At 49.8% G+C, this 23,501-nt stretch overlaps 1 protein-coding gene across 1 annotated transcript in view; it reads right to left on the reverse strand.

Annotated features, from left to right (window-relative positions):
* Galnt18 (polypeptide N-acetylgalactosaminyltransferase 18) overlaps positions 1-23,501 on the reverse strand; it is a 299,626-nt gene that overhangs the window by 113,075 nt on the left and 163,050 nt on the right. The window contains exon 3 of the mRNA XM_051149225.1: positions 17,863-18,029. Coding sequence (XP_051005182.1) covers positions 17,863-18,029 — 167 coding nt within the window. The remainder of the gene's footprint in view (positions 1-17,862; positions 18,030-23,501) is intronic.

Genomic DNA, 23,501 nt, shown 5'->3' on the forward strand with positions numbered 1-23,501 from the left:
AGATGCTCCACCTGGGCATCCTGGTCTTGCCTAACCTCCACAGCAGCTTTAGGCAGCTACAGGGGTTCCAGCACACCTAACTGCATCATACAGAGTCAATGCCACAGGGCTTTTAGAAATGAGATTTCTTAAAACAGCCAAAACGCCAGGCCCAGTGTCACAGGCCTGAGATCTCAGCCACACAGGAGGCTAAGGCAGAAGGGCTGAAAGTTCAAGGCTTGTCTGGGCTATACAATGAGTTCAAAGCTAGCCAAGGCAACTTACCTTCAGAAAAAAAGAAGGAAGGAAGGAAGAAGGGAGGGAGGGAGGGGGGAGGGAGGAAGGAAGGAAGGAAAGAAAGGAAGAAAAGGAAGGGGAAAAGAAAGGACTGGAGATGTACACTCGGGGCAGAGAAATTTCTTAGCATGAGTGGGTGTCTATAGGCTCAGTCCCTGATCTCCCTCTCTCTGTCTCTGCCTCTGTCTCTTTGTCTCTGTCTCTCTGTCTCTGTCTTTCTCTGTCTCTCTCTCTTTCTCTGTCTCTCTCTCTCTCTCTGTCTCTCTTTCTCCCTCCCTCCCTCCCCTGAAATAGGCACCACGGTGCTTGCACCAGGTGACAGGATGCCCGTCATATCTGTGATGCCAGCTGCCTTCTGTGTTCCCACTATCACATCTTATCACTAGGACCGTTGTTCATAAGCTTTATTTAAAATCACAAAACTCTGCTTTCTTCCTTGGCAATTTGGGGGGGGGGGAGGCTGAAGGGGAGAGATTAAACATGCATATGTGATGTAGATATGAGTTTGTGTGTGGTATGCGCATGTGTGGAGGTGTGGAAGTGTGTGCATGGAGGCCAAAACTAACAGTGTGCTTTCTTAATGCTCTCCACTTTATTCTTTGAGACAGGGTCTCTCACTGATTGTGCTACCCTACCAAGCCACATAGATCCTGCTTTCCCCACCTCCTTAGTGCTAGCTTTACAAACAACTAATACAGAGGCTGGAGATTTGAACTCAGGTTCTTATGTTTGCTCAGCGGACACTTTACAAAAAGATCCATCTTAAAATTGATACTCTTGAGAGCCCTTGACCTCAACTAAAGGAAACTGGCATATCTGCATCCCAGCTCCTACACCTCCCAGCAGGGGTGACTGTACATCAGAGTCTCCTGCAGAATGGCTCCACCTACGTGCAACTGAAAGCCTCCTATTTGCTGCAACCTTTCCTAACCTTATTTTCTCCTCCTGCAGGCTTATCTCCAACTCCTCTAACAGAGGCCATGTCTCAGGCGTGCTTCTCGGGGGAAGGGCTCCTTCAAGGGAAAACTAGAGAAGCAGGGGCCAGACACACATGTGGCCTAGACTCCCCAAGGGGCTGCCTATCATATGTCCTCATCCCTCTGCTCAGAATTCCTGTGGGAAACTCTTTGGTATACACATCCTACCTGGTTCCAGTGGCCCCAGTGGAGAAACCATAGGTTGGCCCAGGCCTCTCCCAGAGAGACAATGGCCCCCATTAAGATTCACAGGCCTTTGCAGCTCTGTCTGGGGCTGTTTGCTCTTGGGAGGTGATTTTAAGCAGGGATGTGATCGTCTTATGGGCGATTTGATGTTCACACACATTCTTCCTTGCTCACCAGGCCCTTTCACCATGTTAGACTGCCATTTCAAGTTCATGTCATTTGCTGCTTAATACACCTTATTACCAGCCATAGAGCCATTCTTCCAGATGCCTTTGCGCCTTCTGGAAACTTCCTCTTCATCCCTTCCTGAACTCTCCACTCTTTCCAGAGTTTCCATTCCTTCCAGAGGCCTCCGCTCCTTCCTCCATGGCTGCACCCAGACTCTGGCTCAAGAGCAGAAAGACTAGGAAGATGGCTTTCAGAGGTCTAGACTGGTTTCCAGAAGATTGGCTGTGCAAAGGTGGGGCACTTTGCTGTTCTTCAGAGGTTGCACATGAGCTAACCACTCAACCACCCAGCCATAGACAGTCGCCCACTGAACCTAGTCTCACCTCTGCAGACCACTCTGCCTATCCCTGTGCCCACTAAGGCCTCTCCTCAGAGGTCTGGGAGTTAGACCACACTCAACAGAGCCCACACTTGACTTTTGTTCTCCCTGCCCCCACCTGGATGCTCTCCCATGGGATCCCACCATCTTGGTAAACAGTACCTGCGCTCTTCACATCACCAGGGAGAGGCCTGGTGCGCCTTCAGATCTTTCCATTGCTTCACCCCTTTCAGTCCCTCTACTAGCAGGTTCATCCACATCCCTCCTACTTCAACCATCAGAGTCCCATGCTGCCTTACCCAAAGCATGGGACAGCCTCCCAAATGCCTTTGCTGCAGCCACCCATTGCAGAGCGGGGGATGCGTTGTAATAGGAATTCACTAGAGCAGCTCACGACACTGAGGCCTGCGTGACTCATCCGAGCTATCCCTCCTTCCTTCCTTTGTCTTAATGCCTTGTGGCCCTGAGATCAGGGCTGGTTCCTTCCAAGCTTGGAGTCTCCACTGGTGCTGCTCCCTCAGTCTGAAATCCTGGACCAGAGAGGTTTCCTACCTCTGTAGCCTAAAGCATGCCCCACCCCACAATCACCTGCCACACCCCACCATCCCCTGCCTCCCCCCTACCCCCCACACCACATGATTATTTCCTATTGTTCTATTTTTACCACTTAGGGCATTTAGCGTGGCCTATCGCTATTTGTGTCTTGCCTGTCTCCTGCTCCAGACCGTAAGTCCTCTTAGCCTCAGATTCCCCATGCGGAGTGCACTGGCCTGGCATACCACACACTTAAAGCAACGTCCACTCATTGCCTCCTGGCTTCTGTAATCCATAGTTGACATGGCTCCTGGCAGGGTCTCTGCTCAGAGACTCGCTGGGCTGAGATTGAGCGTCAGTAGTGCTGATTTGCATCAGGAGCTGCTCAGGCCTGTCCACCAGGCAGATTGGCTGTTGGCCAAATTCATGTCTTTGTATTAGATGGCTCTTCCTGCTTCCTGCTGGCTGTCAGCTGGATGCTCCCCTGCACACCTTCAGGCTGCCCTCAGCCACCTGCCACCCAACCCCATCAGGGAGGTCACAAAATAGAATTATGTTTACTTGAGGCCACCAGAGTATAACACTGTCACTGGCCCCATCTGCCATCACGGGAGGACCTTGAGATCCACCCAACTAAAGGAGGACGCCAGTTACATCAGCAATAGCCAGAGCAGTGTTTGACTGAACAGCTTCCTTAGAGCCCCGGGTACAGCCAGAGACCTGGGAGGAGTCTATATCCGTGCTGGGAATCTCACAGGATCAGGTTAGAATTCTGCTGACAAAGTTGGTAAATACGTGCTGAATGGGGGAAAGACAGGGCACTCCTTGCCATCTATTTGTACAGGCAGAGCCTCCAAACCCCACGGGGCTGTCGCTAGATACCAGGCAGGCATTTGTTTGTTTTTAATGAGTGGAAAATATAAAAAAGAGAGGAGGAATGTATAGAGCCTGGTGTTGGGAAATAAACCGCTAAGGCTCAGCTCTGCTACCTGGTTTGCAGAGAAAACTTTTGCCAGTCATTTAGCAACTTTGACCCTCAGTCTTTTCATCTCTAAAATGGGCATAAAATACCCACAACATGGAATGGAAAACACTAGTCCATCCACTCATTATCGCATAGGCCCGTGTGCCTGTGCATCAGAGGAGGAGGAAACGGGACAAATTTGGGGACTCATCCACCATCCCCCTTACACACCCCTGTAGTGTGAAGGCCCAGAGGGCAGTGATCAGCCACCCAAGAGTGGCGGAAGTCACTCCAGAAAGATCAGGCGACAACTGTTGAGTGTGCGTTTCAGAGAAAATAAGCTCACTTGAGCCAATTTCTCAGCCTCGTGCCTGAGCAGGCCAGCCAGGAACACTCAGCAAGCAACTCTGTTTGCTTGGCGTCTCTATATTAGTTCTCATTTTTGAAGCCAAATGAAACTTGACAACTCGGGTAAGCTCACAGACATAGCCAGTCTCCCAGGAAAGGGTCAGCGACTCAGGCAGAAGCCTCTCTTTGCTTTCTTTGGTCCCTTCGAGCTGCAGTGGGCAGCCAATGCTGCCACTGAACAGCCTGGTGTTAAAATCTGTGCCGTCTTGCTGGATTCTCCTGTTGCATCAGTGAGCATCCGTTGGTGACAAGTTAATTCCTCCTGCTGCCTGGGTGGAGAACCCTCTCTCCACCTCCTGATCTCATCAGCTGGATCCATCGATCAGCTCCCCTCCAAGACCCAGGTCAGCACTCTTTGCCAAGGAAGGCTGGGAGCCTCGCCTTTACCATTAACCCTGCTGAGATACTCGTTTTAATTTCCATTTGGCTCAGGGCCCATGTAAATGCTCAGCCCTGATCTAATTTCTAATTCATTTCTGTCACCCGTCAGATGCACCCCGGGAGGAAGAGTTGAAGGATATGGGTTTATGAAGATCTAACATAGGCTTCCTTTCCCAGGGATGCTCTCTCTGTGTTGTTGCTTTGGTTGGCTCTAAACTCCCAAGATTGGAATCTGAGCTCATTGCCTAGGGACACAGGCCATCCTGTGGTCATAGGACTCTGTTCTTTCCTGAAATAGGAACCTCTTTGAACCACTGCCTGGTGGTGCCTTCAAACTGTCCATGCTGTGAAGGAGTGGCTAATTCTGTTGTTTTGGGTAACTAGGATGGCTGTTTTCTGAAATGTGGAAAGCAAACAATTATAGAGATGGTGAGGAGGAGCCAGGCATGGTGGGGCACGCCTGTGATCCCAGCACTGGGGGAGGCAGAGGCAGGTGGATCTCGGTGAGTTCGAGGCCAGCTTGGCCTACAAGCGAGTCCAGGACAGCCAAGGCTGAGGCCCCATTGCGTTGTGCCGGTGTGCTCCCAGATAAGAGAATGGATGCCTGGAAGATGCTTGGCTCTGGCTCACAACAGCTGCCTCCTCTTGGAACTTGGTTCTGCTCCTCCATTTGTGGAATGAATGCATGTGACTGAGGGGAGTGGAAGGATTGGGCATTCCTGTGGGCCTGCAGAAGTGTAGTGCTCGCCTTCTAACTTAGGGCCCTTGAGGGTAGAGTAGGGCCTTAATGAAACAGATTATAACCCTGATATGAGCTGACTTACACTGAGACCCAGCCTAGATGGGTACATACTGGTGGGATCTCAGCCCCCATCATGTATGCCAGCCTTCCCAGCCCTTGCATTGCCTCCTGCACAACTCCAGCCCATGAAACAAGAGGGTGGCTCACCCTCTCAGAGCTCAGAAAACTTACCATGCAGAAAAGGGTGGCAGCAGGGGTGGTGACAGGAACCAATTTTTTTTTTTTTTTTTTTTTTTTCTGAGCACACAGACTCTGATGATACTAAAGGCCACCAAGGGTCACTGCATGGCTTAGAGCAGCCTTTCTAGAACCTTCCATATTCCAAAGGTTTTTGTATCAATAATGTTTCCACCTGGTTCTGGATGCAGTAATAAAATAATTGAGTCAGGGTAAGTCATAGAGAACTGAAATTTCTTGGTACAATGTTCTATAGGCTCTGAAGTCCAAGATTAAGGGGCCAGAGCTCAATTACAGAGAGGGGTGTGGACCACTGATTTCTGAGATTTAGACTTCAGATGTCTTTGGAAAGTTCCCAGTCTGAGCTAAAGGAAAGTGTTGGAGGTGTCAATAGGTGGGGCCTAGTAGAAGGGCTTCCAGGTATTAGAAGGGCTTAGCGGGCCCCACCACCCCCTTTTTCCTCACTTTGTACTCTACCCATGAGGTGAATGATTCCTTCCACACACTACCCTCTTCCTCCTTCTCTCCCTTTCCCCCTTCCCTTCTTCCTCCTTCTTGAAGCACGGTCTCACTGAGTAGCCCAGACTGGCCTCTACCTCATAGAGACCCTCCCTCCTTAACCTCCCAAGTGCTGGATTAGAGGTGCACACTACCACACCCAGCTAAACTTTCTTCTCTATAAGATGATTGCCTGGGGCACTTCATCACAGTAACAGAAAGCAGATAACACAGCAATTGAACTCATTCTTTTATCAGGACCCACTCTTGTGATAACCCTCAGGGATATCCCAGAACATTACTCACATTGTTAATCCACGCGGGATGGCACACCCCTGTGACACCTCTTAGAGGTGCCATCTCTCAGCACAGCTGCATTGGGGGGATTAGGTTTATGAGAACTCTGGGAGCCACATTCAAACCTCAGCAACCAGGAAGTGTTTCACTGGCTTGGGTTGGAGCCCTTTTTTGAGTCACAGGGAAATCAGAGGAGGACCCCAACTCACAAGGAGTGCTCCAGTTTCCTGTGTAATTTTCAGCACTGGAGTTTGTCTTTCCCAGCTGCAGAGCAAGATAGGCTCCAGGCCAAGAGGGACAAAGCATCCTTTCCTGTGGCTGCTACTTGGGGCCTGGAGGGGTTCCCAAGGGCCTTTTTCAGGGGCAGCTCGACTCCCAGCTGCCAGCATCAGGCCCCCTTACCTGAGGACAGGAAGCAGCCTTTCCCACCAATCCCACGCTTAGCTCCAAGCTCCAGTTCCAAGAATTCCTCTCTGACAGATGGTCAGGCAGCTGACCAGAGGAGGAGAGCCTTTTTCTGAATCCTGCCAGCTTTGTTTGTTTAAAACTGGTCACCTTGGCTAGTCTATTCAGAATGGTCCAGGCCATCTTGATGTAGCTGGTTCATGGGATGCTCATTAGCTAAGCAGGGGCTTCATCTTCCAGGCACTGTCAGGGAAGAGTGACGGGGAGCCCTGACTCTCTAGGACAATTAGCTTTATAAGTGAGTGGGGCCAAAGGAGGCAATGAGCTGCCTGTGGAGACCCCACCCGGCTCGCATCATTGCCCTGAGTCAGGACTTCAGCCCAGCAGTTGATGAGAACAGAGGAGATGTAGAGATAGGGAAACTGAGATCGGGCTGGTCCAGAAACAGGCAGTGTCCTCGGGGGTCCTGCATATCCCAGCATCTCTAACTAAGGGTGCTCCCTTCAGGATAGATGAGAGCAGATGGATCAGAGCCTGGGAACAGGGCCCGGTCTGGTTATACAGGAAACAGTTCAGTCCTCTAGAGGAAGAGTTGGCTAGGACCAGGTAAGGAGCTGGAGTGCAATGAAGAAGATGAGAGGGCATCAAAGAGAGGCTCTGTTTCATACTGCAGCAGGAAACTGGACTGGTGGTGCAAACAGTCAGAAGGTTTAGTACACAGCCTGGTCAGAGAAGAGTGAGAGCAGCAGGTGTGGAGACCCTACACAGCAGCAGCTACATCTGGGTCAGGCCACCCATTGCCAAGGGGCCATTGCTTCTCTCTGCTGAGGTCAGGGCTGGAGGGGTTACTGATGCACGGTACCTGGATGGGCGTTACAGAGGTACTTCTGTGGTAGGTGCATGGAGAAGCTTAGCAAGCAGGATATGGGATCCGCTGCATCTCCCACATGGCCCTGGTCTGAGGGTCAGGTGTAGGTACCACTTGCAGAAACACACACATGACAGACCCGAGACTCAGAGCCACTGATCTCAGCGGGGCCTGGGCCTGGGCTAGGGCTTTAGGCAGCAGAGGACACAGATGTGTGCTGCCTGGAGGAAGCAGGAGCTCCAGAGCCACACGGGTCACGAAGGAAGCAGCTTGGACATGCATGTGCATGCTGGACGGCAGCAGAGGGCAGGCCCTGTGGAGGAGCCTGGGTGTGTCTTAGTCACTTTTGTTGTGGTTGCAATAAAGCACTTGACAAAGACAACTTTGGAAGGGGGGTCTCATTCGGCTCGCAGTGTGAGAGTACAGTCCATCACAGCAAAGACATCATGGCGGCAGGAGCTGAAGGCACCTGCTCACATGGCACCTGCTCACATGGCACCTGCTCACATGGCACCTGCTCACATGGCACCTGCTCACACGGCACCTGCTCACATGGCACCTGCATTAGGGCAGCAGACAGCAGGGGCAGGTGCCACGCTTGCTCTCTTCTTCATATTCTGTCTGGCTCCCGACTCCGCAGGGATGATGTTGCCGCGTTTTAGTTCATATTTTCCTTCCACATTGAACCCAGTGTAGAAATTCCCTCACAGGTGTGCCCGGGAGTGACTGTAGATCCTGTCAAGCTGGCAATCAATATTAACTACCACACAGAGTCATTCTTCAGACCACTGATGGACAACTCAGCGCGCAGGAGCAACCCCAGGCAGCACCTGGACTCTTGCAGAATATGGTGTCTCACTACCTGAACCTCTGGGTCACAGAGTGCCTACTGCCAGTGCTGTGCATGGGTAAGCCTGGGCCCGCTGCTCAAAGGACAGGGGTAGGTAGCAACAAAGTGCCTCGGCCTGAAGCAGACCAATGAAGGCCAGGATGACAGCTTACATGGCTGGCTGTGTAAACACTGTCTGAGTCTTGGTTGTAATTCGACTAGGTACATGGAATTCTCTAAGCTTCATAAAGTGCGGGACTATCGGACTGGCTTTGCCTCTGATTTTTTTTTTTTTTTAATTTTTGCAATTATTCCAGCTGCATGAGAAGCTGTTGGTGGTTTTACAACCCAGAATGAGGATCTCATGTGTAGGCCAGCATCTCTGAAACATTAAACAATGGTTAGGCAGGCTCTGGGCCAAAGGATGGGGGGGACTTTCTTTTTTTCAAGAAGATGGAGGGGGACACAGCAGCTGACAGCAAGGAGCTCAGGAACCAGGGTTTTACATCGTCGTTATATGGTGACTGTCTTACCAGCCGTGTAAGTGATAATGACTCACAGTTCTGCGATGGCTTGTCATTCATCTGGATTTGAAGGTGGCTCTGGGTAGTAACAAGTGATAAAAGGCAGGGGACAGGGCTCAACTCACTGTTTGTGGGGCCTTGTACACCACTGATTACATGTGCATACATGTTCACTACTGCATGATTGTGTGGATGCAGGTCCTCATCCACACAGAAGCATTCACATGGGCATACATATAGGCATAAGAATGTTCAGGCATGTACATGAATACACACACATACACACATACATATATACATACACACACATAGACATACAAACACATACACACACATACACACACATACACACACATACATTCATATACACATACACAAACATACATACACACAAACACACATACACACACACATACATACACACACATGTTTTTCTAATTCAAAGGTTACAAGAGTACTCGTGGTCACTAACTATTCAAGAGTCTTAAAACATCTGTGCCACATGCCTCTCTTTACTGAACCCGGAAGGTTCCAGTGGAGGAGACAGCCCATCCTTCTCAGTTCCTTATTCCTCTCACCTCACTGCCCAGCTTTGCTCTCTCCTGAGGGGATGGAGTTGAAGAACAAGAAAGAGATCACATGGGTCTTTTTGAGTCAGAGCACTCTGGGGCATGGCAGGCAGCCTGTCCAGTGGTCAAGGTCACAGGCTCTGAGGCCATGCAACGTGGGTTCCACTCTTAGCACTGTGTGACTTTGGAAAAGTCACTTTGCTTCTCTGTGCCTGTTTTCTTGCTATGTAAAGTCATACTGAGGGTGGCTCTTACCACTGTCACAGGGCATGATTAAATTTATGGGGTACACTTAAAATAGACCTGGCACAGAGAAGGAGGCCTCAAGGAGCTGAGGGAAGAGGTGCCTGGAGCCTGGTCGTTCTGGGGGCTACTGAAGGTCACTTTGGCTGAGGACCAGGCTAGGCAAGCAGTCCTGGACGCAGCTGGGTAGGAACTAGACTAAACACCCAGACACCAGTCCGAGGACCATTCCTAGCCATCGCTGCCTGTTGCCTCAGTGAAGCAGATCCTGAATTCCCAGCGTCCTGAACCTGGGAGGAGACTGAGGTCCTAGTCCATGCTGGAGCTTCAGAGCACAGGCCCGCCTTCTTCAGGTGCGTGGCTATCACTTTGGCTGTGGTCTTTCCTCCTCTGGAAGTCCAGGGATAAGCAGATAACGTGTCATCAAATTCCCCAGGTATCATGACAGAAAGAGACATCAAGGACTGGGTTCCCTTTGGCCACAGGCCTTGCCTACCCTTGTTTCTTGTTAACCCCTGGAAGTTGGCTTTATTGCCTATGTCTATCCTGGGGCCTTTGTAGCTCCTCTTTTATCTGCAAATCTGGCCAAGTGATTACAAGACATTACACACACAGGTCCTGGGGTGACCAGTGCTGGGTCGCTCTTAACCTGTCCAAATATAATTCTTCCATTCTTGCCAGCTAAAACACAGCGTGGTCAGGAGGGCCACGGGAGGCCTGAGGCACTCCCTAATCCTGCCTCATGTGTGGGGTGCAAAATGAAGGGCAGCTTTCTAGAAGTAAATCCTACTTTTGATTATTAAATCTTGGAGATACGTAAGTGGTAGGGGTCTCTCATACCCACACGTGGAGTGAGAAGACCAGGGTTGCAGGCTGGTTCTGCCATGTACACAGGGCATCAGCAGGCTTCTTCTGCCTTCTATAGTCTGAGCTTCCTCCCAAGAGACAGTGTGATGGTTCCTCTTCACTGTCGTCTTGTGGATGGATTTAAAATCACCATGGAAACACCTCTGGGTGTGTCTGTGAGGGTAATTTCGGAAAGTTCTGACTGAGGAGGGCAGACTGGAATGTGGGTGGTACAATCCCCTGGGCTGGGTCCTTGGTTGAATAAAAAGGAAGACGTAAGCTGAGAACTAGCATCCATCTCTCTCTTTGCTTCCTGACCACAGATGCCGTGTGACCAGCGCTGCATGCTGCTGCTGCCACGCATCCCCACATGATGGGCTGCCATCAACCTGAGGTCCAGTGTAAGCTCTCTTCCCTAAGCTGGTTTGTAAGGTATATTCTGTTACAGCAACATGGAGAGATTCACTAAGGCGTTCAGCCAAGTGTGATGGGCTGAGCTGGAGTCTGCAGGCTCTTGGTTGTCTGCCTGCCACTATGACACAAAGGAAAAACTCTATCCGGAGTGTCACTTGAATCCTACCCAGTTCTGTGTCACCTCCACAGGCAGCAAATATGAAAGACTTCCTGTGAAAATGATCATTATAAAGACTAGATCCATAAGAGAGCACAGCCTGGGAGACCATGCAGCCCACTGATGCCCTTGAGGCCAGGCCATGCGGAAGCCGCCACCCTCTGGTCTGTGAGTGGGAAGTAGAGAGCAAGTGTTGGGAATGGATGGAGGCTGTGCACATGTCTACCAAATCAAGAGCAGATCGAAGGCTCCAGGGAGTGGGAGTCTTAGAAGAGGCATTGGCACTGCCACTCCTTTGATGTGCTTAATAACAAATAAAGATTAACTTTGAAATTTCAGGAGGCAGGAAAGAAGGGCATGTGATCTCCATGTTTATCAAAAGAGGACCTGAATTCATAAACGAGACAAACAGGGTACACGGTAAGAAGCCTATCGCTTGTTTCTTTGTTTGTTGGAAGTGGGGGTAGCCAAGGTGTGGGACAGGAAGGCTAGTGAGGGGACCTGAAAGAGTCACTTTTCACCCAGACTGAACCCGCGACTAGGGTACTGTGGGGGCATGAATAAGCTTACAGAGCCCTGTGATTTAAAACTTGCTGAAAGAACCAACAAGAGAATTAAAGGCAGCGATAATTCTATTGGATGACAACTCTGGGGGTCCCCTTTCCTCTGGAAGGCCAAGGTGACATCCCAGGCCTGGCTGAAGAACACGAGCCCTGCTGCAATTCACTACAAAGGCCAGGAGGCTTGCAACTAGCTCCTATAACCTTCTGGAGATAATTAAGAAGCACCAGGGGCCTGAAATGTAGCTTTGGAGTTGCAGAGCTGAGCCTGCGGGGTGTGACTGATTATGAGGATTACTTGCAGGGGATGGGTTACACTGACCAAAGCAAGGAGGGTTCATGGTCCTCTGGCCATGGGGATGGGCACTGAGCTCAGCACGAGCTGGAGTCATATCAAGAAAAGGCCCCTTCCTGTTCTGCACTCTGTCCACCACCTGTATTCCTGCCTGGGTTGCAGCAAGTGCCTCTGCCCCATCCCTGTGCCTGCTCGGAGGGAATCTTAGCCTGGCACTGCAACCTTCTCTGCTGCGGCATGAATAGTAACAATGATTAAACATGGAGACAGAGGGCTGTGCCCTGGAGTGCCACCATTAAGCCTCTAGGCCTTGTTCAGATATTCAGACCCCAGATTCATTCATCCTTGCAAGTATTAAGCACAAGTCCACATAGAGTGGAGCAGAGGACGTGCTTCTTCCTGGAGCTTTCACGTGTGGCAGGTGTGTGTGTGTGTGTGTGTCTGTGTGTGTAAGAGAGAGAGAGAGAGAGAGAGAGAGAGAGAGAGAGAGAGAGAGAGAGAGAGAGTGTTTGTATGTGATGTGTGTGATGTGGTGTGTTTGTGTGTGCATGTGTGTGTGTAAGAGAGAGAGAGAGAGAGAGAGAGTGTTTGTATGTGACGTGTGTGATGTGGTGTGTTTGTGTGTGCATGTGTGTGTGTGGTGTGATGTGGTACAGGGTATATGCAGTGTGGGGTATGTGCGTATGTGTGTGTGTGTGTGTGTGTGTATGTGTGTGTGTGTATGTGTGTGTGTATGTGTGTGTGATGTGATATGAGTTTGTGTGTGCATGTGTGTGATGTGCTGTGTGTGTGTGCATGTGTGTATGGAGTGTGAGTGGTGTAGGGTACGTGTGTGTGTATGTGTGTATGTGTGGTGTGGTGTGGTGTAGGGTGTGTTTGTGTGTTTGGGGGTGTGGTGTACTGTAAGATAAATTAGTGAGAGGAAACAGCTAAGTTCAATCCACCAGAGGGCAATAGGTGCTACAGAGGGAAAGAAGCCAGGGAGGACAAAGAGTGACAGGGACAAGGGCTGCCATTTAAAAGGTGCAGGTCACTGACAGCCCAAGTAAGAAGGTATACTTGAGATAAACCCTAAAGAGACCATAAAGAGGGCAAAGTATGTGGCAGGTGGAACGCAAGCACACACCCGTGTTCTGAGGCAGGATGTGCCTGGGCATAAATCCCCACGCTGTTCATCACACATGAACACTGGCATCTGAGACTGCTACGAGGGGTGACAACATCCTAAGCAGAAGCAGTCTCTGGAAAAGCAGGGCTGGTAGAGGAAGCAGCTGACCAGGCTGAGGTGAACTGAGGCCTGTCTGCAGGCCCGCTGGCAGAGCCTCAGGCCCTGGCCTCAGAGGGAGCTCAGAGTGGAGAGGCTTGCATGGAAGCATGGTTGGCCTTGCTTTTCTTTGTTTGAGCAAGGCCAGGCTGCAGCACAGAAGGTGGGGAGAGGAGCCCCCAGTAAGGCTGGGAAGGGACCTCTGTAAGAAAACCATTCCCATGCCCTGCACTGCTTAATTTAGAATTTTAAAAGCCCAAATTCTTCCATCATTCCTTATCTCTTCCAAGACTCTGAACAATCCCAGAGGTAGGAATTAAACATCTCAATTTTACAGATAAGGAGAATAGGGTTCACACAGGTTAAGAACACACCGGCGGGAAGACGCTGGAGAGAGCTGGAACTGCAAAGCTGGCTGAGTGTCCCCAGCCCAGGCTTTCCCATCATGGTGAGCTGCCTTCACACAGTGGCTGAGTACCTGTCACCTCCATCAGCAGTGTCCTGCTGTTATTGCATCTTTAATCTGCCCCTATGTCCCTTTAGCACTCTGTCACTTACACAGAATCTTTGCTCTCTTTATCCCTTGCTGTTCTCTTCAGGGAAGGAGTGGCTGAGGGTCCCCACAGGGCACCTAAAAAATGCCAAAGCTAAGATGTGACCAAAATGGGACCTGTCTCTGTCTTCATGCTTCGTACTTAAGGTGGTAACTTGAACAGATAGGTCAGACTCCTGCAATGTTTGCAGAGCTGAGCCGAGTCTGCCTGATGAACTTGTGACAGTCCCTAGTTGAGTGACACAGTGTGCCACAGAGCAGCTCCACAGACAGAGCCTGCTCAGGGTAGAGACACAGCCAGTGGGTTAGGCTGAAGCCACTAGGACGTATCCCCAGACCAGGGGTGCATGCTTCCATAGATTGTCTCTCTCTCCCATCCCTTTGGCCACCTTCAGCGGGTCAGGACCATCTCTCTGCTGGTCACCTTCCTGCCTCATTCTACGCAGAGGCACTCTAGTCTTGGACCCCTTGCTGGCCACAGGGTGCTAGGACTAAGCCCAAGGCTGTGATGCCTTCTGCTGCCTCCAGCTGTTTCTCTTCATCCTCTACACCTCTGGACTAGGGAACAGATGAGCCCTTTGCTCTCTTTGGTATCTGTACCCCAGATCTATCTTCTCCTGCTTCTACAGAGCCCCTGCCCAGTGCTTCTGACTCTGGGGTCTCCAGTGCCCCCTCTTCAGACCCATTTAATTATTCCAGAAATGGCCTGGACTCCCCCCCCTCCCCGCTCCCAAGGTTCACCAAAGTGCTTTCTATATACGTACTCAGGGTCTTGAGAGCAGCCTGCCTCTAAAGGAGAAAGAATAGAACAAAATACAATAGAAGTGAACACCACAGCACAGAACACAATGGGAAATGGCAGGATGCTTTGTGCATTGTAAGTGTGGGCATTGTTTCTTAGAGGTTCTGTTTCAATCAGGGGTGGTGTGCCCAGGGACACGAGTAGGCGTGTTATCCCGGGTCAGATGGAAACTTTCTTCTTGCTGTAGATGATGATAGTGCCATACGTTTCGGATTTTGGGAAACACTGCTCCAGCTCCTTGTCTTAGCTGGCGATCCTCCGTAGGCGGCAAATCCCTCATAGTGAATTCCCGCTGCTCTGCTTCCCCATCTAGCTTCTCAGCCCCAGCCCCAGCCCCAGCCTCCTACGACCACAGCTATTTCAAGGCTTCCAGAGCCCAGATCTTCCAGACCCAGGGGCTTCTTCTCAGACTCATTACCACCCACCTGCCTGTGTGGGGCGATCACTAGTGTCTGAGCCCCCTATGGTTTCTATCCTGCCATGACATGTCACTACCCACCTTCTCTTTCTCACCTTCAATGCCATCTCAAGCTTCTGGGCTCTTATCCCACTCTTCTCTTTGGACACCCCATCTTTCCAGTTGGGGCTTCTTTATTCAACATATGAGACTCCGATTCAGGTCTCCTAGCATTCTCTGTGGTTCACAGTTAGAAGGTTGTTTAGGTGTGTGGGGTGACTGTTGCCTCTGCTTCACAGAGAACGTTGCTGAGATTGAGTAGAAGGACTTTCCCCACCTCCCCTCCACTGCAGGGACCATGCCAGAACCCACAACTTCTCACTTCATCCCGAGAGTCATTCCCTCCACACTTACTGTCTAGAGAGTGAAGGCATATCTGGTCCACTCATCTGTGCTGTCAATCAGAGCTGTGATTGTGAGGGAGGCTCTAAAACAGCGATTTCCAGGCCCTGCTTCAATTTTAATGAGGTAGAATCTCATGGGAGAGCTTTGGGTGGTTTTAAAATAATAATAATAATAATAATAATAATAATAATAATAATAATAATTATTATTATTATTATTATTATTATTATTATTACTATTCTGAGGCATTGTATCTCTGGCTGGCATGGAACTTGCTATGTAGATTAGCTAACCTTGAATTCACAGAGATCCACCTACCTACTTCTGTCTCTGGAATGCTGACATACACCACCACATCTAGCTTACCATCATATTTTGAAGTAATTAAAAACACAGAGTGTAGAAGAGGGTCTCATGAACCCTCATCCCAGTTTCCTTAACGCTAACTTTTTTTTTAAAAAATTACTTTTGTGGCACCGAGGATAAACTTTGGAGCCTTGTGCATGCTAAGCAGGTGCACCACTGGTGAGCTACATCCCACAGCCCATGGATAACTTTGTACACACAACAGTCCAGACCTCAGCTGGGATACAGGATGCTGTTCATGCTGTTCCAGTCCACAAAGCCCGTTTGGGTCTCCCCAGGATGCAGGCGCTCATTTGAGTATGTGCAGGGAGCTAGATGCAGCTTCGTCACCCGTGCATCTGAGTGTAGCCACCCCTGCAACCCAGTTACTTCACTGAGCCACTGACAGACTCCCTAGGGGTTTGAAAGCTTCCAGGTATGAGTTTCCATGCACTGCACCAGGTCACTGCTCTGCCACCTCCATGTCCCAGGGCAATGCCCATCATCCCTTATATCACCTTGGCTTGAAAGTTCAAGTCAGCAGTGCCCTGCCCTCTTTTGACCCATCCATCTGTGGCGGGTCCCACACATTGTTCCTCTGTAATACCTCTCAGGCTTACATCTTGTCCTCAGTCCTCCTGGTCTTAGATGTCTGGTCCACCCTTCTGCAGGAGTCCCTCACCCATGTCCCTTCTTCCAGAGGTCCTTTCCCCACCGATGATCAAAGGGCACAGACAAGCCCCTCCTCCCTCAGCCCTCAGCCCCTCACCCCTCTTACCAAGCCATCTGACGGTCGCCAGCATTGACAGAATAAGGGCTGCATGTTAAAAATTCACATTACAGACCCTCCGCCCTGACACTGAATTTCTTAGAATACCAGCCGGGCATCCCTTGGCTTTCTCCGCAGATTAAAGACAGGCAGTATCTCTTCCTTTAGTCTGTGATAAATGTGTCAGAGTGGGAGTTGGGGTGTCTTCTATTTAGAAATGTGCTCACCTCTGGAAGTGAGGTCCAGCCACCCCTCACCTTCTCATGTGATAGGAGAGGAGGTAGGGCACACGGCTCTCTGGAGAATCCTTTCACCTCTTCATCGAGGTGATGGTGGGTACCAACAGAGATAGAGGCTGGGCCTTTTCTACCCGCCTCACGACCACCTCCTTCAGAATGGCACTGCCAAGCTTCTCACATTGCTGAAACCTGCTTCCCTTGTGCCCACAGAATGACGAAGCAAGCAAACCACCTGTCACCCTTTGGGAAGCTCCGGCATCCCCTCACAGCTGCGCTACTGTGGTTCTTACCTCATGATGAGAAAATGAAAAGGGAAACTAGCTTATTGAGATGAGAGGCATTTCAATTATCTGATATATTTCAGCTTTAATTGATAACAAATCAGAAATTGCCCACCTCATTACAGCAACTGATTGATGGAGAAATTTACCACCTACACCTGAGAAGGCTTGAAAGACAACGCAAGCTCAAAGACTCGTGATCTACTCACACAATGGTCTTTTTTAACAAATTTTTTTTCAAGCCTCGGTTGTCCTGGACTCACTTTGTAGACCAGGCTGGCCTCGAACTCACAGTGATTCACCTGCCTCTACCTCCCTGAGTTTTGGGATTAAAGGCAATGGTTGGTTACTTTTAAAGTCATACATTATCATAAACACATTCATTCACAGATTCGGTCCTGCTGAGAGCACTGGTGTCCAAGCTGTGCACACCTGATCTTTAACTCTGGGATCTTAGGAGAGTGGGAATCATAGGGTGTGGAACATGCACCAATGGATAGAGGTAGCTGGTGACAACTGGAGAAAGCGACACACTAAAGAGTTCAATAAGGCACTTACAGGCAAGCTTGAGCCTTTCTGGGGACAGAAGATGGACATCAGAGGGGAACCAGTGATTCACAAAGACATCCAATAACTGTATCGCTTTCACTTGGTTCACATCTCTCAACATCCCCACCATCAGCATCATCCTCACTCTTGCTGGCATAAACCACCTACAAACCATCATCCAAGTAGAGGTGAGGTCCACCACCCACGAGACCATGCTTCATTGAAAACAGTCCCTGTGTGTGAGGCGGGCCAGACTCAAGCCATCTTGTCTCCTCATATTGCACTGGAAATACTAGGAGAGAGAGCGGTCATCCACTGAAGACGCGGCCCCTCTGGGGTGCACATGAACTTTCCAAGCAGTGACCATCATGAATTTGTCTCTGGGATGACACCCGCTAGATGGAACAACCACTGAGAACCTTGAGAAGTGAAAACCAAAAGCTGACCACTCCTATCGGCCTCCGCAGCCTAGACGCTAGCTCCAGGGGCAGGGACACTCACCGTTGCTGCTGTTGTCATCTACCAGGATGATCTCCTTGAGCAGGTGTGGCGGCGTGCGCGCCATGGCCGAGTGGATGGACCTCAGCAGCACTGAAAGTGCCTCGTTGACGAAGATGAAGATGATGCTCATCTCTGGTAGGCTGTCGGGGAATGAGAGGTTGCGGCACCTGAAAAGAAGAAAGGCTAAGTGGTTGGCCCTGCTGGTGGCCACTGGAGTCACACGCGCCACGTAGGCTGTTGTCCCCAAACGTCCTTCAGCTTTTCTGGTAGCATCAGGGGCCCAAGTCCTCCCTAAGACCTCATCTCTGGCATGCTGAAGATGGGCCTTACCTGAGCAGTGGAAGTCTATGGCTACCAAAAGCTTGGCCCACACGTGCGCAAGAATGGGTTGGAGGCCATGCCAGCTATATGGCAGGACCTGGGCACCTGGACAAGGCTTCTGAGGACTTCTTATAGCCATAACCCCTTCTTACCTGGGGAAATTCTTAAGTGACACTGAGTATATAGGTACCTAAAATAGGTATTTAAATCAAACTTTAATGATAAATCATAAGTTACCTTAAAACGATTCTTTGGTATACATATAAATTTACCATTTATTGAAGATGGGGGAAATTGATATATGAGAGATCTCCATATGCTTGTCTTTTCAGCACAGCACGGTCCAAAGTCATGCTAAACTTGTGAGTGATGGTGGTCAGGATGTTTGGGCATTTATGCTGTCTGTAATTAAACTATCGTATTCCTGTAGGAACTAACAACTTTGCATGGATAGTAAAAATACTGCAATGTATATCACACAGCAATCTTGAACCTGAGCCTCTGTTGCAGGGAGCACACACTAGTGTCATGTGGCTTCAGGTACACACGGTGCTACACACCTATGTTGAGTGCTCAGAACCAAGGCTGCAGTGATGTGTGTGACATAACACAGGTGAGTGCTGGCAGAAACTTCTTGGATTCATCTTGAGTTTGACTTTTGAGCTAAGCTTTGGTCTCTGTATTGAGAACTCCTTCATCGTTTTCAGATCTTTCACTAACTCCATGTTTTATCATGAGTTCATGAGCTATGGGGTAAGAAGCTTTGGCCTAGTACAGCGCATGGTCAACAGCAGGGTCTCTCGGATCATTTACTGAAAGGATGGCTCAGTATCTCTAAACCATCAGGATGAAAAACACAGCCCAAGGGAAGTCTTAGTCTTTCTGAAGGTAGGGAGGTCAGCCCTTAGGTGACCAGTTTTAGGAGGGAGCTGTGACTCTACCCAGGGACACGTCTCAACTAAGCCCACTCTTCCTCACTCCCATTCCCCACACGCCATTCATCCATGGAGCCAAAGGGAAGTTACAGTCAGAGTCTCAATTCTGATGAGAGACAGAAGGACCAAGCCTAATGTCACTCAGAGCTGAGAGGCCCCTACTAGTGGCTACAGCAGAAACCCATGCCTTAGTAGAAGTCTAACTCTGGTCTTCTCACATCTGCACCAAACTCTTCCCTGAGGAAGAAACAGCCATGGAAGGAGCTGCACCGTATGGCCATATTTCCCAAGCCTCCTGAAGCCATTGGGGGGGGGGGGGCGCGAGGGAGCCCTTACTTGACCAGAATCACACTCGTGGAGGCTACATGTCTTTCTGCATGTGAAGAGGAGAAAAGAACCATGAAATCATAGAACACACGAGGCCAGACAAGAAGAAAAACATGCATCCCAGGGGTAATTCTTTCCACCAAAAGCACAGGCCACCCTTGTTGGTGGCCTGCCCTGACTTAAATAAAAAACTGTTCCCGAAGGTCCTGAGTGTCACCTTAAACACAGCTGAATGAAAGGAGAGAGGCCCCAGGCTTGGGGAGGAGGCTGCCCACACCTACCACCTGGCACCAAAGGCTCCAGGGGTTTAGGGCTGGTGGCCGTGTTACATTGTTCCAAAGTGGGGGTACAGCCAAGTTAGAACACGCGGTGAGGTGATGGCGTACGAGCTCAGCGCTTCTGCTCGCAGTAATTAAAGTGCTGCAGGATAGGAATGGGCCTGCTCTTCTTAATGAGGAAGGCTGCAGGATAACCAGACTGAGCAATTTGGAGAAATCACCATGGGGCCCCAGCCTGCTTAAGAGCAGGAGATTAATAAACGAAAATCACCGTCTCTATGGTTACCAGAAATTTACAGAAACTTCTCCCATTCTATTTCCAGCTCTCCTTCCCTCTCACCAAAGGGAGGTGGGGGAGGGAAAGGAGTTGAGCCTTTTCCTAAGTCTACTTCTCACTTGCAATTTTACTACAACCATCAAGTGAACAGGCTGGCATGGCATGCTTTCATTCTTGTACTTAATGGAATAACTATGTATTGCGTTTCATATACCTGGTAGGGATGATGATAGGCACTGGGACACAGCGGGACACTTGTCCTCGAGGGGCTTGTGCTTTGACAAGAAAAATGAACGAACATGGAAACAAGTTGATACAGGTGTTCAGACAAAAAGTAGCACAGGGTATGTGGGCATCATGATGTCTGGACAGCTGTCCCAGGGAGTAGTCAAGAAGCCTCTACAAAGGGGAGATTTGACCAGACTCTTAAACAGTGTGTGAGACTAGGTCATGCCAAGATCTCACAGGGCCCAGGGGACAGAGCTGTGGCTGGAAAGGAGACAAACAGCCTGCCTAACCCACAGTGAAGGGAAGACCTTCCTCAGCTCATCAGAGCCTTCCCAAGGTAGTTTTGTCTTTCCTTATGGTAAATGTAAATTTAATATCAACAAAGTGAAAGGTTGTGGAAAGCAGCCAAGTGGTTATGGTGGCCAGAAGCTCTTTATGATGGGCAACCAAGACTAGGCAGCTGGGGCTTCCTGGGCAGGGAAACAGGAGAATCCTAACATATGTATTGCTTGCTAGGTTCATGTTTTAAAAAAAAACAAACAAACTATGCCATACAGGTCTATGAAGATAGATCAGTGGTTAAGAGCACTTGCTGTTCTTCCAAAGGACCTGAGTTCGAATCTTAGAGTCCACATCAAGAAGAATCCAAATCATCTATGGCCTCTTCTAGCACTTGAACAGATGTGACATGTGTGCATGTGTGCGCAGAGAGAGAGAGAGAGAGAGAGAGAGAGAGAGAGAGAGAGAGAGAGAGAGAGATTAAACAAAAATTAACACCATACATAGTCAAACTGCACATTAGTTTTTAATCTTTTCAAGTACAGTAGACAGCTCCCAAGGAGGCTGCTGTAGGGTCCAAGTTCACTGTCCTCCCTGGTAAAACTCATGAACAATGAGGCTGTAGCCCTAGCCTCCTGTACCCAACTGTCATTTTAACCTTGCCCCAGTCTCTTTCCCTATTTTTGAACATGGCTACCTAGACCTTCCCTTTCAAGAAGACCCATTTCCCTCGCGATGGCCATATTAGTCTCCTGGCAGTCATTCTCCAGCCATAATCAAAATGTGATCACCACCATTTGCATAAGAAAGACTTTCCAACCCAAGGTTTTTCTACAGAAACTCATGTCCATAACAAAGCCCCTAATATGTCATGTCATAGCCACACTCGTTTATAATCGCTCCCTGAGCACCAATGAATATAGCACCATGAGAGCAAGGAGTTTCAACTTTGCTACCCTGACATCTTCAACAAGGACCTGGCACATAGTAGGTGGTCAGTCAGTGTTTGGGCATCAAATAGAGCAAAACAGGCACGTTTATTTTCCATACAGCCTATCGGGTGCTAGGCTCTCCCTCCACCAGCAGGTTCTTGTTCACCTGTATTTTCCTTCACTGCATTTATGGCCCCAGTTCCTCACAACCTCCATTAAGTGTTCCCTGGACATCAAACTTCCTAACCTCTGTGAAGCTTTCTTTCAACCTTTTTCTGGGGACCTGATCATGTGGGTCTCTCATAACACATGACACCTTCTTCCTCCCCACTTCAGCTTTTCCACACCTACCACCAGTCAAGGCGGTCATATCTAGTGCAGCAGGGATGGAGGCACCTGGGTACCCTCTCAGTTTTTTCTGTCATGTTGCATGGCCTTGGACAAGCCACTTTTCTCTCTCTCTCTCTCTCTCTCTGTCTCTCTCTCTCTCTCTCTCTCTCTCTCTCTCTCTCATGTTTTCATGACAAGATGGCTCGAAAGTCTTTTCCTGAGGAAACTCCAGGCTCTTTTAACATACATGCAGTGAACAGAGATGCTTGGCTGAAGAAATGACCTGTATGCCCTGCCTCTCTCCCAAGCAGCACCAGTCATTACAAGGGGCATCCATTGCCACTATAGCAACTAGGCCAGGTGGTTTGCCTGAAATTTTCTAACTTTAGAACAATGAGTCTTTCACACAAGCTAGGATGGCTGGCCACCCCTTCCCTGAACCATGAGTTTCTTGAGGGTTGACAATGGCTTTGCTCACAACCTCCTACCACTGGCCAGCACAGTCCCTGGCAACCCCGACTCCCCACCTCTCGTACACACAGCCATGGTTCCAATCTTTTTATTCCACACTGAGGCAGAGCTTGCAATCAGAGGGAAGGAAACAAAAAGAGAGAAGAAAGAAAGGACACATCAGTCAAAATGTACACATAGTTGCTGGTCACAGCCCTCAGTGACATTTCAGGGTGCCAGACTAGGAACAGGTGCCTACTACTACCGGGGCCCTGCAACAGAAACACTCTTCCAAGAACTGCCACGGAAGAAGATGGTGATGGATGCAAGTTCTGGGTGCCTGCCCTTAGACTCCAGCTGGCTTCTCCTGTCAGCCCGGCAGTCTCCGTGCAGACTTTGCTCTCACATGCACACTGCTGAGATGATCCGGTTTGACCACAATGCCCCCCACATGTGCATGCGCTGAAAGCTCGGCCCCTGGCTGGCAGAGCATTGGGATATGACTTTCAAGGCTATGTTTGATCCTCGATGCCTTTCTCATGCTCTGCTTCCTATTCATCAAGAGATGATGTTGCTTCCTCTGTGTGCTCTAGTTGCTATGACAGTGGGCCGAAACTTCTGAAACAGTAAGTCAAAACAAGCCCTCCTCCTGGGTAGTTTTGGTTCCGTAGTTTGGTCCCAGGCATTTGAAAGTAACAAGCACACCTAGCACCTAGGTCCTCTAGGATGAGGTCACCAGATCTTCTGGCCCACATCTTCCCAGGTGGGATGTCTTCCCAGAGTGTTAGTCAGCTTGCCACTGCTGTCCCAAACACCTGAGAGAAGTCAAGGTGAAGGCAGGGTGGTGGTGGGGGCGGGGGAAGAGGTATATTTTGCCGCATGGTTCCTGAGAGTTCAGCCTCTGGTTATGTGGCCCTGTTGCTGTCACACCAGTGTGCCGTGGAGGAAAGCTGTGTGGTGGGAAGCTGTATGGTTAAATCACCAGAGGAAACCTGTTTCCCTCATGGTGAACAGGAAGCAAAGATCGACAAGGGACCGTCCCAACGTCTCCTTCAAAGGTGCACCAATAGCCTAAGTTCCTTCTGCGAGGCCCTACCTTGGGCGTTGTATGATTTGCCAATAGCACCATGGGCTGTTCATCAACCCTGCAGCACACGGAGCTTCGACGGCATACTACACGCAGACTGCAGCTCAGAGCCACCCTCTCCACCTGCCCTGATGCCTGTCTCTGCTCTGCCCACCCCCAGCACTCACCTCTGTAGTAAAGGGCACGAGGATTGCA

The sequence above is a fragment of the Acomys russatus genome, chromosome 7 (genome assembly GCF_903995435.1).
Source record: "Acomys russatus chromosome 7, mAcoRus1.1, whole genome shotgun sequence".
NCBI classification, from domain to species: domain Eukaryota; kingdom Metazoa; phylum Chordata; class Mammalia; order Rodentia; family Muridae; genus Acomys; species Acomys russatus.